At 37.2% G+C, this 16,533-nt stretch overlaps 1 protein-coding gene across 2 annotated transcripts in view; it reads right to left on the minus strand.

Moving 5' to 3' along the window:
- Positions 1–572: 572 nt before the first annotated feature.
- Positions 573–16,533, minus strand: part of SERPINI2 (serpin family I member 2) — a 35,687-nt gene continuing 19,726 nt past the window's right edge. For both annotated transcript variants that reach the window (XM_032836046.1, XM_032836048.1), the window contains 4 exons: positions 12,435–12,532; positions 8,431–8,517; positions 4,776–4,865; positions 573–798 (listed from right to left, as the gene is read on the minus strand). In XM_032836046.1, the coding sequence (XP_032691937.1) occupies positions 722–798; positions 4,776–4,865; positions 8,431–8,517; positions 12,435–12,532 (352 nt within the window). In that variant the 3' untranslated portion in view covers positions 573–721. The remainder of the gene's footprint in view (positions 799–4,775; positions 4,866–8,430; positions 8,518–12,434; positions 12,533–16,533) is intronic.

The following is a 16,533-nucleotide window of genomic DNA, read 5'->3' on the forward strand; positions in this document are numbered from 1 at the left end:
AAAGATGAGGTTAAGATTAATAAAACACTCGGGGCGCCTGGGTGGCTCAGTTAAGCCTCTGCCTTCAGCTCAGCTCTTGAGCTCAGGGTCCTGGGATGAGCCCCACATCCATCCATCGGGCTCTTTGCTCAGCAGGGAGCCTGCTTCCCCCTCACCCTCTGCCTTCCTCTCTGCCTACTTGTGAATCCTCTCTCTCTGTCAAATAAATAAATAAAATCTTTTAAAAAAAAGTTTAGGAAAATACTCAGAGCTCATCTACTATCATGGATCCTAGATCTCTGTCTCTCCAGAGAGTCACATACCATGCCCACTCTGTCTCTTGACCTTACTTCTGCATGGCCTGGATAATGCTGTTATGCCTGGGAGTCAGATGGCCCAGTTTTTTTCAGGAATGCAGAGACTTTGATATCTAAGATAGAAATCTAATATCCAAATATCTTGAATGAGACTATTCTAACATATTAATAGCAGTATTTTATGTAAGTCCACCGCTTTTGATTCATATAGACTTTATAAAACATAAGGACAAGAAACATTAAATGAATAAATTCATTTATTAATAATTTCACTTACTCATTAATATAGATCTATATCAGTACAGATTAATACACATATGGTTAAAACAGAAAAAGATATGTAGAAAATACTTGCACAATGATGCTATTTTGCCAATCAACTATTTTTCAGGAATCATCTTATGTTCTGAGGCTGTTCTTTTCAATCACAGTGAATCTAAATCTCTTCCCTTCATCTTTTGGGTGTCAGGATTTGTCACCCTTCCCATAAACAAAATTGATTCTAGGAAAAGAAAAAAAAAAACACTAGGAATTTCTGGAGAAAAAAATTGACAATAATTAGTCTTTCTGAATATTTTAACAGACCATTTAGTATTTTTTTTGGTATAAGATAAATAAGCAACATCTAACAACAAAACCCTCTCCTTTGCCTAAAATACATAATTATATCATTATTAATCATGTTCTGGTAATTTATGAAGTAAATTAACACCGATAATAGCTTGCCATGGAAAATGTATTAGTCCTGTTTTTCGTATAGGAAGGCAAAAAATAAAGAGGTAGAGAGGTGTTCTAAATATAGAGACTCAGGCAAACATAGCATAATGAAAGGATGATGAAAATGGTGGAAATTATAAATTAAAGACATTAGCAGTCATCGTTTTATACCTGTAACGTAAGCCCTTGGGGTTGAGTGAAACCTCTCAGATGCACTCCTTCAGCTCTAAAGCTAAGCTTATTGCAAATGACAATATTTTCTACTGCTAGTGCTTTCACATCCTCACTGCTGTGATATTGTATACAGCAGAAATGTAAATACCTGAATCTAGTCATTCTGTGTTTGCCAGTGAAAAGGAACTAAGAACAAGAGGACAAAACAGAAATAAAGGAGGTGTCAAAATCCAGGCACCTTTCTTTTCAACGAGGGTAAGAGAAGTGGCTAGAATGGATCAATGCCACGTGTTGCCTTGATTTTTGTGTTCCTTACAGATATATGTAATAAGTGTGTATTTCAAAAGTGATAAAATAAATAATACATTATATGTTTATAAAAAAAGTGATACAATTTACAGAATTTTAAAGCTATGAAAATCATACTGAAATATGTTTGAAAGAATTATTAGAGTCCTTTTTCATTAACTCCTTACTGTTCAGTCCAAAGACAGATACTCAGAAGAGCCAATAACATGGAAATAGACATAATCTCCAGATTTTTTCTTTTTATGATTATAATCAATAATACTTTGCCTCAAAAATCTCAAAATAACTCCAAGAAAAAGAAAACAAATTCTCCTGTTTTTCAGATAGCTGGGGACCCATAAAATAACTTTCCCAGGATGTATATTGCATTTTATCACAATAGGAATCAGCAATGACTGTTGTCTATAATGCTAAGGCATTAAAATGCTTATTGAAATTGGGAAATTTTTTTTAAAGATTTTATTTATTATTTATTTGACAGACAGAGATCACAAGTAGGCAGAGAGGCAGGCAGAGAGAGAGGAAGGGAAGCAGGCTCCCTGCTGAGCAGAGAGCCTTATGTGGGGCTTGATCCCAGGACCCCAGGATCATGACCTGAGCGGAAGGCAGGGGCTTTAACCCACTGAGCCACCCAGGTGCCCCGTGTTTGGGAAATTTTTTAAGTGACTTCTATGGAAACTAACATCATAATTGAAGACAATAGTTTAAAATTTTAAACATTCAGAAGTGTAGGACATTGCATAGAAGCCATTTGTTCCACCCTTTTCAATCTGCTTCTTTGACCAAGGAGTACCATGTTTTGAATGGAGTCATTTTGCAGTCACCAATCTATTCTCCACTAAACTGGATGGATTAGTGAACTTTCCCTGGACATAACAGTAATGGATAGAAAGGCAGGCTGAAGCAGAAATCATTGTTTCCACTTGTCTCTACATTCCCCCTTCTCAAAGAGGTGTCTTCCATATTTAACCAATGTATATATACAACCTCTCCATCAGATAGAAGCAAATTTTACTTTCTAATATTAAAATACACTAGCATAACCAAAACCAATAGCTCAGAAGAAAGATTTCTTAATGGATATCCTGCAGTCTGCTTCTTCTTTCAACCCAAAACCATAAAGAGTTTAAACACTATTTTTTTTAATATGTGTGGAGTACTGTCAGTTTCAGAATCATGATTCATTTTCTGAGAAATGGCACATTTCATATAGTATCTTTCACAATTTCATTTGAAAGTCTCCAACACTGGCCCAGCCCCTCAGCTTAAAAGAAGAAAAAATGTTCTTCATTTCCTTGGAAGTTCTGCTTAGTAAAAGCTTTGGATAAATACATTGAAATATAAAACTAATGCGGTAGAAAAATACAAATAATGTTTGGATTTGGCCCAAGAGGACTGTTTGACCACAAGAAAATTTTAAATATGATAAAAATTGATTATAATAAATAAAAATCATTCATCCTCTTAACTTCAGTAATCGTTAAATGAATTTATTTTACGTAAAACATTAAGCTACTTAGTAGTTCGCTATGCTATGCTAAGGCACCATTTTTGTCAATCGCAATGATTTCCTCAGTTCATTTGTGAGAGAAAAATAAATAAATCACTGAATGTGTATTGTCTTAAGATAATGGCCCATTCTACATTTTATATGGCAACAAATTACAGTCCCCAATAAATGAGCAGACATTCATTTTAAACAATACTTTAAGGGTGTGACCCTAGTTTAGAAAGTCTCATTATATTAAAGATCATGAGACAGTGGAAATTATCATTAAGGTCTGATAGTTAAGTATTATCACAGATAAATAAATAAATGGATTATTTGGGAATTAGAATTCTCACTGCTGTTTAACTGGTAGCAATTAGATTGCCTTGGTCATCAACTTGGTAAATAGAGTCAAACAACATTATTCTAAATGCCATTATTTCCTTGTGCATTGAGGTCCAATGCAGCTTCATTTATTTCTATGTTCCATATTCGATAATTACATACTATTTCTAAGAAATGAGTTATCCAAAGGTTAAGGATGTATAGATCAAATGACACACTTAGAATATCCTTTAACATGGACTCATGCAGCGTGGGAATTGAAGTTGCGTTGATGCAACCTCAGCAAGTCTAAAACTATCTCATTGTTTCCAAGACGAAACATTCAGAAGGATAACTCAGCATTGGTTCCATGGAGCCTAAAAAGAGAGACTGGTATATCCTTCAGGGGGCCAAAAATACCAGTACCATTAGCTAATCAAACAGATTCAGATCTAAAATTAACTATGCCTCTTCTCCATGTAACCCAACTTATACAGAGAAACTTCTCCATTTTCCTTCCTTCCTTCATGTATTCAATCACTCCCTCATTTATAGTTATTGATTTATTCCTAATGAATGCTACATGCCAGGAATAGTGTTACAGGCTTCACATATTCTTTTATTTTAGTCTAGGAGATGAGTACCAATATTATGTTTAAATAAGAGGTGGAGAAAATGTGGCTTAGGAAGTATCATTGACTTGTCTTACAACTACTAGCTAACAGAGCTAGGACTTGACCCCAGTCTGACCCCCAAGTTCACACTGTCAGTCTCTAGGGATGCTGATATCGTTTGCAGAGCACGTGGCCAAATACTCCACATGTTGCCTTTGTGTCAAACGCAGTCCAGTCCACACCTACCTCTACCTTTTGTGGCTAACTCTATCATCTTTCACCAACTACCCTCACTGGAGATTTGTAATTGTATTTGACCTCTCCCTCCCACTCAGAGCCCATAGCTACTCACTTGTTCTTTTGGAATCTACCTCTGAAACCTTCACAACTGGGCAACTCCCATTTCCCATTCCTCTTGTAGCATCACAGAGAGCTGACTTCTGAGACAAACAGGTCCTATTCCTACTCGGCCACTTTCCAGCTGTATGACCTTAGACAAATTATATAACTTCTTTCTGAGCTCCTATGTTATCATTGGTCAAATAGTTAACCTGTTGGAATGGTGTTAGCTTCAGAGATAGGTACTTAAAACCGCTAGCATACAATAATAGCTGTGTTGGCAGCTACCATTACCACTGCCTTATTTTAGGCCCCTGTCACCTCTTAAAATACAATGCGTGGTATAAAAGAGGCATTCACCAAATAACCACTGAAAGAATAAATTGAAAAAATGGCAATAAGACTCAATACATTGAAAGGAGAAATGATCTCAGATACATAGATGACAAATAGCGACTAGAACTAGGTCTGTTTGACTTAAGCAGTTCTCACAGAGAATATTAGAAAAGGTACCTGTTGAGTTATTCTTCACAATAAACAGAAATGGATGATTTGCTATAAATTGGTTTTGAGCCAGACTCATGATCACAGGGATGTTCATGCCTATGAAATAGAGACAGTAGTTATTTAGACAAGCACATTAAAGGATGAGGAAAGAAAACAGATCCATAAGACTTTATGTAGACAGGAAAAGTCATTTCATTCTATGAGTTTATATGTAGAAAATAACCATTTTCAAAATACAGAGAAATCTGAAATAAATTTAAAAATCAAAGAGCAGAAAAACAAATATTGGATTATTCATGGAATAATTCTAACATCATATTTATACTCAATGAAGAAGAAAGTCAGATACTAGATTCAATTTACTGAAAGCAGCTGAAAAATTTCTTCTTTTAAACAGTAATTTTCTGCTTACTTTTTATTTACATTATATGATTTATTCTTGTAATGTTTCAACTCTTAATTCCTATCCGGATATATTTGCACTTCATTTCTATTCTTCAGGCTTGTGGTAATCACATCTGAGTTCAAATTTATTTTTTTTTAACTTTTCCAAAATTATTCTGTGGGCTCAGAGCTTTTAGGATTTGTGCTGTGAATGATTATGGGATTTTTACTATGTGATTAGAAGAAGAGATTTGCTGCTATGATAATTATTTATTATAATAATTTATATCATGTGGCTCCATTGTAGCATTTGCCAACATTTAGAGTGGATAAACTTAAATGGTTGTTTTTTTTTTCGTTTTAAATTAAATATTTCTACACTTAATTCAGATGTTTCCTTTACCAATAACATGATGATTTCGTAAAATTTTTTCAGACTCATGAAAAATCATTTTTAAAAATTGCAACAAGAGTGATCAGAACTGAAAAATAATAGTAGAGAAGGAAAAAAAATCTTCTACACTCAGTTTGTGACTGGGGTATGAAAATTAAACTGACAAAAGATAGATTAACAGAAGAAATGATTTATTCTATATCCCCAAAGGAGCTTCACAGAAAAGAAGTAAATATCCTCCCAAAATGTTAGGCTTGAGAGCTTATCTACCATTTTTTTTTCTTAATTTTTACTGTGTTATCTTAGTCGCCATATAGTACATCATTAGTTTTTGATGCATTGTTCCAAGATTCATTGTTTATGTTCAACAACCAGTGCTCCATGTATTATGTGCCCTCCTTAACACCCATCACAGGGCCAACCCATCTCCCCATACCCCTCCCGTCTAAAATCCTCAGTTTGTCTCTCGGAGTCCACAGTCTCTTACGGTTCATCTCCCCCTCTGATTTCCCTTTTTTTTTTTTTTTTTAAGATTTTATTTCTTTATTTGACAGAGAGAGATCACAAGTAGGTAGAGAGGCAGGCAGAGAGAGAGAGAGAGAGAGAGGAGGAAGCAGGCTCCCTGCTGAGCAGAGAGCCCGATGCCAGACGGGACTCGATCCCAGGACCTGAGATCATGACCTGAGCCGAAGGCAGAGACTTAACCCACTGAGCCACCCAGGTGCCCCTCTGATTTCCCTTTTAACAAAGGGTAATAAATTGTAGAGAAGTGACTAGACCAAAAAAGGGGCAATAAATTGTGGGAAGGTAAATATATGGGAAAAATGTGGTATAAGAGCGTTATTTAATAAGTTTTGTTATGCAGACTCATTTCATTGCCAATTTTCATTCTTGTGATAAAGATTATTCTCCTTCTGATATGGAGAGAGGAGGAGAGACACCTTCACAAGGGGGATTTATGCCCCGCTTATATTTTAGGCAGATCGAGGGAGAGTAGAGAACTCTTTTTTTTTTTTTTTTCTTTCTTTCTCCATTTTCTTTCAAGGGTTGTTTCTATCAAAACAACCTTTCAAACAAAGTGGCTTATTTGGGGGTGGCATAGTCTGATCACCTTCAGAATCAAGCATAACCTTCATAATATAAAATGTATGGCACTCTCCTTCCTGCAACATCAGGGCTACAATGCCCAAATTATCAGTGAATATAGACTTATGTCTGAATTGATGAGACAATACAAAAGAGCATAGCCAGTGTGGTTCCCATCCTCACTTGGGTGAACACTTGAGATTTTTTGTTCTTGAGCATCCACTGAGCAGATGCCTGAAAGTCAAAAAATACTCACACTGAAAACTTTTTATGTGTGATACATCAGGGTCACTGCTGATCCCTTAATGACTGTTACACTCTCTGAGAGAACTCTAGACTTAAATTAGAGGCAGTGGGTGATAGTAGAAAGAGCTCTGAACCTGGAGTCAGAGAACCTGATGAGAGTACAAACTCAGCTGTCAATTAATAGTATGACCCTAGGCAAAGCACTTCATGTCAGGGACTCTTTCTTCACCAATATAATGAGAAAATCAGATGATGATCTATAAGGACTCTTATGTAAAAGCAGCTGGAAAATTTGTTTACTTAGGCCAACAACTTCATCCAATGCAACTTTTTAATTTCTCCAATACTGAAATAGCCCATGTTCTCCAATCTAAGTTCCTTGAGCACAATTATGCCAAGTACTTCAGGAGATGACAGAATGGTAGCAGGAGTCCAGTGTGACCCACCCACATGTCAAAAATCATTGGCACCACATAGTATTACAAATTAACTGAGAAATTAATAACATGGATATACATTTATAGAAATTTATCAGTAAGAAAGCGTGCCTATATTTTACATATTGGCTAAAATCACAAAAGTCTTAAGAATTAAAATAGACTTATGAGACATTCATTAAAGTTGCTTTTGCATTTCTAATTAAATTTTCTCCAATTATTTTTTGAGCATTAGTTGTATGCATCATCGACACTATTCCAAACGCCATTTATTCAAGGAAAGCTATCATAAAGGTATGGTTCTTGAACTGTAACGTGTTCACAAATCACCTAGAGACCTTGGAAAACACAGCTTCTGATTAAGTAGGCCTGGATTTGGGCCTGAGGGCTGGCATTTCTAACAAGCTCCCAAGTGATGCTGTTGCCGCTGGTCTATGCACAACACTTGACTTGCAGTAGCAAGGATGGGCCGCAAGTCACCGTGAAGAACTGGCTCTCAACCTTGGATGTACACTGAAATCACTTAGGGAAATGGAAGAAAATGATAGAGCCTGGAATTCACCACCAGAGATACTAATTTAATTCATTTACTAATTTAATTTTGGGGGATAGACGACATAGGATTTTATGAAGCTTTCCAGGTGATTCTAACGGGCAGCTAACTTTGAGAGCCACAGGCATATAGATAATGACAAAAACCGTATTAGAAAAGTAGGGACCTACTTGGTGTAATAGAAGAAGGAAATTAATACAATTACCTAAGAGTAAGAATTCCTGAATAATAATGACTTCATGTTTAAGCAGAAAGTTTCCTCCCCAGGTCCTATCTCCTGACTGGTAGGTAAATGCAATTTAAAATGCAATTTACAAATAAGCCAATATTAGTAGATAGGCCTCAGCTCCTAACAAATCCCTTCCCTGGCCTTTTTGATTAAGCAGCAGATGCAGAGATGCAAAAAATAACTTATGCAACCAGTTTCTCTTTTCTTCCTACAGTGTCCTGGACAGAAAGAAGGAAACAGGAGATCAAAGTCATGCAGAAACGCCAATGCCCTAAGGACGCACATATCCCCCCAGTCCTTCCTCTTGGTGGTTGTGAAACCATTTGTCCTACCAGTTGATGTTGCGGCTTCACTGCCATCTTCATTTATCTCAAAAAAAACATACTGCATGACTTGGGAAACAAACACTTCAGCTGAATCTGTTGGGAAATAGGAAAGTATATTTAAGGATCAGAACTCAGAGCCATTACTTACTACATTACTTATTACAGAGCCATGTCAATTACATTTTCAAATGAACAAAGAATAGGAAAAAAACAATAACAACCAAATCTTCCCAAGTTAGTTAATTTGCTAGAGGTGGAAGGTAGTTTAGCTCTTGTAGAAATGATACAGATACCCATAGAGAGAGATCAAGTCCAGCCCAGATACAAAGGCAAAGATAGAGGGGATAAGCCTCAAATCAGGTATCCCACTAAGTGAAATATTTGTACAGACAGAAGGTTTTGCCCCCTTTAGCGATGGTCTACAGACAAGATGAAAAAGGCTTTACAGATTTGAATTAATCCCACCCTATGTATTCAACCTCAAAGCCAACTTGCCTTTCAAATTCTATATTCCGTTTTGATCTGACTTTAAAACAAAATTTACTTTCTTTCAGGACTGGTGAGGCTATGAAAGTCTAAAGAGCTTTTGCGTCATCTGTTACAAAATCACTTCAGAGCTATGCTTTAAAACCTGTCAAATTTCTCAGTGTAAGATAGAGTCTTACAACATTCTGTTCCAGTGTGGATGCAAGCGGAGCGAACACACCGCTCTTCTCCCCTTGGTGGAAGTGCTGTATGTGTGAAGAATTTCTGATCTTGTGACCTGCGGGGATAGTCTCCTTGAGAAGGGGGAAGTGAAGCCACAAGTTCAAAAGCCATCAGCCATTCCCGCTGTGTCACGACCACTCAGATCTGACAGTGTGCCTCAAAGAGACAACGGAAATATGGTCACGGGTTCAGTGGTGGCCAGAAAGTAGAGGAAGGACGGTAGGCCTGGAAACTTGAAGAGAAAGGAGAAAAAGGAGCTTTGTTTCTCTTGGGAGGGAAATCTGATGTGACCAGGCAGACTCTACCAAAACCAGCAGATTTAGAAGGATTCAGGAAGCAGCTCCTACAGTAGAGGGGAACCAGCTCTGGCAGCTCACAGAAAAGTAAAGAAAGCCCTTCAGGCAAGATAAAGAGAAGCCATGAAAGTGATACTGGCATAAAAAACTGGCTTCCTAAAAATTAACTCCAAAATGCTTCTGATCACTTTATTTGGGCCCCTGAATACCTCTTATCCTCATCTACTACCTTCCTCTCCCCATTCAGTAGCTCTAGCTCAAGGTCAAGTTTCAAGGCCTTAACCCTAACTCTCCTTCTGCTTAAAACCCGCTTCCCCAGAACTCTTCCTGACTGGCTCCATTGTTCTTCAGGTCTCAACAAAAATGTTACTTCCCCGCCCAGTCTTCCTTTCCCACCCTGTCTAATTCTGCCTGTATCTGACCTAATCACCACTTATTCCATGATGCTCTTTTAATTTACAGCATCCATCACCTCACGATTTAATTAACTAATTAAATTAACTAATTGCTTATTAAGTATTCATCAGCAGATGAAAACTTCACTAGAAGCAGAACTTTGTCCATTTTTTGCATCCCTACAAAACTGCCTGGCATGTAGTTGGCTTTTAATAAATATTTGTCAAACAAATAAATCATGGGTATGTATATGTCCAGGGACAGAAACAAGTACAGTGGAGAAGAGGGGGCATGCACATCTTAAAATGCAAGAGAATGGTCTGTAACAAGATGAGGCAAGCAAGCATGTTCTTTCCTGAGGACCACCTAGAGTAAGATAGGATTCACATACGGAGCTCAGAGTAGCTGACCTAGAGACCAATACCAAGACAAGAGTGAAGAACAAAAAGCTTGTTGGGGTACAGTGAAGAACTTCACCCAGTTTAACAATGATACCAGATCACATGACTCCATGGTTATCATGCTGAGCCTCTGGTCTCGTATCCTGTCTTACCACGAAGAGGACCTGATCTTGGGAAAAGAATGGGACTTGAGAGCTAATAGTCCAGAACAAGGAATCTAGACTCCATAAAGTCACTGATTTCTTCAGGTTTATAATAATTTTTCTCCTTTTTTCTATGAAAATTCCAAGTATGACTCTGTTAAGAGAGCAAGAAACTTTCTACAGTTTTGCTAGAAGATGTCCAAATAACTATTAATGTGCCATTGGTTTTTTTTTTTCTATCTACTATTTATGTAGTACCTACTATGTGCCAGACATAGAACCAGGTGACTTACAAACCTTCTTTCATTTATTTTCACCACCATGATTTATTATCTCATTGAACAAATTAGAAAGTTGAGGCTCAGAGAGCTTAAATATTTTACTAAGGGTAACACAAGAAGTAATAGCAATGTGAAGTCAAATATTCATCTCCAAGTTTCCAAAAGTAACTGTCTGAAAACATTTCATTCAAAGTTGTGAATTACATAAATGTAAGGTAGTAGCTCCTGTGTAAATATCCCACAGCCTTAGTGTTGGACTGGTTCACAGTACCTTTTAGAGAATGTTTACTGCATTAGTGATTCGTAGGGATAGCAGGGAATTTGCTGTTCTAATGATCAGATGTGGTGCCAGTGAGGGCCCTGGCTATTTTATTTCCAGCAGGAAGATAGAACCAAAGCAGTTAAAGCAACTCAAATAGGCAACTCAAAGAAAGAGCAGAGAGAAAGAGCAGAAAAGGCTCAACATTTGTTTTTCACTGTTTCAAGTTATTCTCTTGCACAAATTCTCCTATAAAGCATTTTGGAGGTATTTTATGATAAATCTGCCTACAAAAGGAGACTTCTAAGGAGATTTTACAGAAGTCACCAATTGCTGGGGATTTGTAGAGCAAGTGGCTGTTTGAAATGTCTGATGTATAGCAAGTAAGCTTCTGAAGGCTAGAAAGAAGGCTAACAGGAAGACATGTGTGAAAAATGGGTTGGTTGATTTTAGGTTGGCGAGATGGTTGTGTTCCAACGCACACCCAGTTGCAGTATTTAACGTTGACTGCCTCATTCCTGATGCTGATGAAATTGTCAGAGAAGTCAGAGCTCTCTGTCAGGGTGCGAACAAGTGGCTAAATCATGTGTGAAGGTAATAATGAACATCTGTCTCCAGTGTATCCCACCCACCTCCTCCACCAGGAAAGCTCATTCATTCTATTCTTTTACCCACATAATTGATGAGTGAATAAATTAATGACTACTTCTCCAAAGACCAGACACATATATAGGAATACACAATATTTCCATGTTATGATATAAAACCCGATCAGACAGACAGGCTTGTATTTTTATGCCTTTTTTTTTTTTTAAATAAAACAGAAGACTGAATTTAAAAGGGGGTAAAAAACTTGGGACAAATTGGCCCTCTTCGTCCATCTTTTTTCTCTTTAGTTAGATATTTTTGAACTAGTGGGTACTGCCAAGACAAGAGAAAATAAAAGACTGTCTTGGGCTTTGTTGTGTGAGTGAGCATCTTAGCCAGGTGCAGTTTCCTAGGTGTGAGTTAGCATAAAAGCTCCATCTCCTCAGATGCATTGTTAGTCTCAAAGCTAAATCTGCAAGCTGTGGCATTACAACTTCTACATTGTGTTCATCATCTAGCAGCTTGTGGATTCCTATTTCATGGGCTCCAATATTACCAAATTAACATTTGCAAATTGGTGTATAAGAGTTTTATTAGCTCCGAGTAGATGAGAGCCTCAAAGTTGTAATTCCCATTATTCAGATAAGGAAATCCAAGCAGGGCTGAAATAAAAGCCCGTGCAATACTTTACCTACATAGTTTTATTACAAGCATGGTGAGAAGGCTTATCTAACATTCTAAAATGCTTTCTGACTTTCATTAAGGAAAATGGCTTAAATGCAAAATAAAGTGCTTGTTTACAGACAGCTCAACATGACATTTAGCCACTGGGTTTGTATGTATTTTCTGGGGCCGAACGCTCTTTCAGATCAGTCAGTGAACAGAGTTACTAAGAAAACATATTAACATAATAATATAAGAATTATTTATCACACTACCTGTTATTCCAGAAAGGTCACAGCCACCACTAAATATCTCAGTTATATTCAAAGAATACAGAGCTTCTTTGAAGTCTAATCTTTGTTCTACTTTAAATCTGTTTAAAAAAAAAATGAAGAGGAAAATTCTTGAAAAATTGTATACATTTGCTACCAAAATGTTTTCTACAAAATGGATGATTTGGAAGAAATTATAATGTGAAACCTTTTGTTTTCATTATCCCAATTACATTTCCTCATATATATAATACCATTTTCCCCCCAGGTCCCCTGGCTGTTCTGAAGTTACTAATAGCTTGCTTCCCAGATAAATGCTTGGTGGCAAGAAAATACTATATTTTTTGAAGGTATAATTATCTAATAAAACAGGGTGAGAGTTCTAAGTTTTCAACTGCTTGGCTCCTTCCCTAGAAAAGTAAAGTTTCCCTCCAGCAATTTATATACTCTGTTTTTCACACCATCAAAGATGGTTTCTGGCATACATCCAAAATACTATGGAAGGGAAAAGGGGCCAACAGCCCTTGGAGAAGAGTATTGGCTACTGAAGTACAGAGAGACATTAATAATCTATTATTCTTCCCCTGTCACAGCTGATGTGACTTCCTTTAATTTACAAACGTACCTAGTATCTTCTCAATAGGTCCTGTAAATGGTGTAAAAGACAGAAAGAAAACTAAATTTCTTTAAATAAAATAAAAGATAAAAATTATAGGAGGGAAAATGATTGCTGGCCACTACTGCCTTTGCAGGGCCTTAAGGTAGGACTCTAGCTTCCACTAAAATCTTTAAACTTCAATTTACCTGACTTGAAGACTCTAACCAGAGAATCTCAAAGAGTCTCACAGGCTGATCTATGACTCCAAGTTAACAGAATACTGAATCTGTTTACCATTTCACTAAAAAGGAAGAAAAAAGAAAAGCTAGTGTTTACTGACTTTATAGATGCCAGAAGCATTCATGTGCATTTTAAAACCAGGTTGGAAACTTAACGAAAGAAAAGAACAGGGAGTTCTGTATATTTCTTTCATCAGGGAAATTTCCAGGACAAGTCCTGCCTAAGGAACTCAGTCTGTGAACTGAAGGGCATTTTCCCCTGTGCTCTCCAGACAAGGCTGATCAAGGACAGGACCCTTGCTTAGCTAATAGCTAGGTCCATACCCAGGGCTGGAAATCAGCTTGAGTAACAAGTGCAATTAGATCACTGTTTTAGTTGCCAAATACTGAGCAAGCTTTTTAATTATAATTGTTCAAAAAAAAATGAACATGTTATGGCAGAAATTTACTGGACCTGAATCATATCTTGGTAATATATTACGTACTTTCAGAAAATATTTACTTATTCAGAGCCCTGAGAAGGGACACAACATGGGCATTAAAATCCACTGATGATGAAAATAGCTTGTGTTATGCCACTGTTTTCAACTTCTTTCTTTTCACTTTCAGCTAAAAAAGATAATGCAGCCGGGTGGTTTTGAAATCTTTCCATTTTTTCCCTGTTTTTATTACCACACTCTTTTTAACTACTAAATGGAGTGTAGGCATCTGAAAGGTGGAAAATAAATGTTCTAGTTCACCTAAAAATTGGCTATTTTTAGCATAATAGTTTTAGGATAATGACAAGAATACTGCAAGACTTATTACAACTTTTAATAATGCCTAATTATCAGTGGAGAGTCATTTAAACTAAGCTAAGTCCTGCTCATAATACAGTCCAATGAAACCTACAGCAATAGAAACTCATTCAACCATTTAATAAAAGTATAATCTACAGCCAATTTCTAATTATCCGTAATTACTGGAGTCATGAATAGCCAGGTGTGAAGCAGTACTTCCATGTGTTAGACGCTTAATACAGATTATAGTTTTTAATCTTCACAAAAACCTGAGGAAAGTAGCATTAGTCCCATTAATTAAGAAAGTAGAAGATTGAGGAGGTTGACTTCCAGGCTTAAGTTCAAAACAGGAGACAAAGTTGGGATTGAAATTTAGGTCCATCCCACTCAAAGTTAATATGCTAACCCACATTGCCTTCTAATCAAAATATAATTTGAAATCATAATCTCAATGAATATATATAGCGTTAATATGTGCTTCATTCAAATTTTGTGAGACTTAATATTTATTTTAGATGTGGTTCATTTCCCCTTTTCCTTGACCCTCATCTAAAATTTTTTAAAGAATACATCTAAAGATGAAAGAATAAGCAGCAAAAAGACTGAATAGACAATTAAGTAATCATAAAATGAATGTTTTAGCATTTGTAAACCGTATCTAACATCAGTTTACTGCCATATGGAAACACTGGTTTAAAGGGGTTTCACACAGGTAACAGGTGCAGAAAATGAAGAAAACAATTCAGAATTTCTGTTTTAAGATGGAGCCACTCCTGGTCTGTAGGCCCTATTGTGGATTGGTGTTGCCCATTCTTTTCTGCTTATACCCAAGACTCTTATTTATTGATAAAAAGTCTTGGATGGATCTCCCTTAGGGTCCCTATTAATCCTGGTTTTGATTCAGTGGGCTTGAGTCATCCTTGGAACGTTCAGGTTTCGAGCCAACCAAACCAAATCTAAGGTCTGCTGGTGAGGATAAAAATGTAACACAATCCCTGACAGTGGTGGACCTAGACTGTTATATAAGTACATGGTAGTTTTGGGTCGCTTTCTGACCAATTACCTAAAGTGTGTTTGTGTGTACGCATCTGGGTTTGTGTCCTGTGTGTGTCTATGTATGGAAAAACTCTGTTAGCCTCAAGGGCTGAACTAAAAAAGCTTTCTGTCCCATAGGAGCATATCTGGACACTGTTTAATGTAAACCTGATTCCAATTTGTATCAGTGTCCGATAGGTTAAAGTAAGCGAACATTTTGCAATCACTACTGCAGCTGGTCATGACATTCATGTTCTCATATTCGGCTTCACTTACCCTGCGATCACTTTCTCTCACCCATATGCCATTCACATTCAGTTGTTTAGAGATCCAAAGCTCGCCAAACCTGGGCCCAGTAAGATCATACTTTGTGGCCTATGGAAGATGTTCTCTCTTTTCTAAAGTCTCTGTGGTACTGTTGCTTCACATCTCTTGCTGTTCATTGTGTCTCTGACACTTTGTTCTGTGCTCTCCCTCATGCTTGCCTCTATTACACCTGTTTTCTGACTCCCGAAATGTTGGCTCTGCCATGTGTTAGCTGTGTAAGCACGGGCAAGGTATTTCCCTATCTGTACCTCATCCATAATGTGTATATAGAAGTTGATCTCTATCAAATTTATTTGGGGGATTAAATGATATATGGTAAAGAGGTGCAATATCCAGGACAGTGTCAGCACCATAACGGATGCTCAATATGGGTTAAAACTAAGTGAGAATAATAACAAAAATAGTAAGAGAGGGCGCCTGGGTGGCTCAGTGGGTTAAGCCGCTGCCTTCGGCTCAGGTCATGATCTCAGGGTCCTGGGATCGAGTCCCATATCGGGCTCTCTGCTCAGCAGGGAGCCTGCTTCTCTCTCTCTCTCTCTCTCTCTCTCTCTCTCTGCCTGCCTCTCTGTCTACTTGTGATATCTCTCTGTCGAATAAATAAATAAAATCTTTAAAAAAAAAAAATAGTAAGAGATACTACTGAGTACTAAAAATGTTATAAACAGCACTTCATGGAACCCTCACAATAACTCTATGAAGCCCATATTATCATTGTCCCATTTAACAATTTTTAAAAATCTTAGTTATTTAAGATTATACAGCTTGGTCTTCAATATTATGCTCTACTTTCCAGGATCTTGTCTTAACAGTTGTTGAAGATACTGTGAGATGCCACATTGGTCAATATTTTTAAAAAATGATGACTCTCTGAAACTCGGCAAGATGGCGGACAAGTAGGAGACCCTGTTTCAACTGGTCCCCTAAAGTGAGCTAAATAGCTACCAGAACACTCTGAACACCCATGAAATCAGCCTGAGATGTAGGATTATACACTTCTGGATCTCTATGGGAACAGAGGATCATCAATGGAGAAGTAAAGCAGAGTGGGTACCCTCAGACTGATATCAAAAGATCAGTAGAAGGGGGAGAGAGCCACCAGAAGTGACCCATTGGAAAGTAGTACC

Source organism: Lontra canadensis, unplaced genomic scaffold (genome assembly GCF_010015895.1).
Source record: "Lontra canadensis isolate GAN:19392208 unplaced genomic scaffold, GSC_riverotter_1.0 scaffold90, whole genome shotgun sequence".
Classification (NCBI taxonomy): Eukaryota; Metazoa; Chordata; class Mammalia; order Carnivora; family Mustelidae; genus Lontra; species Lontra canadensis.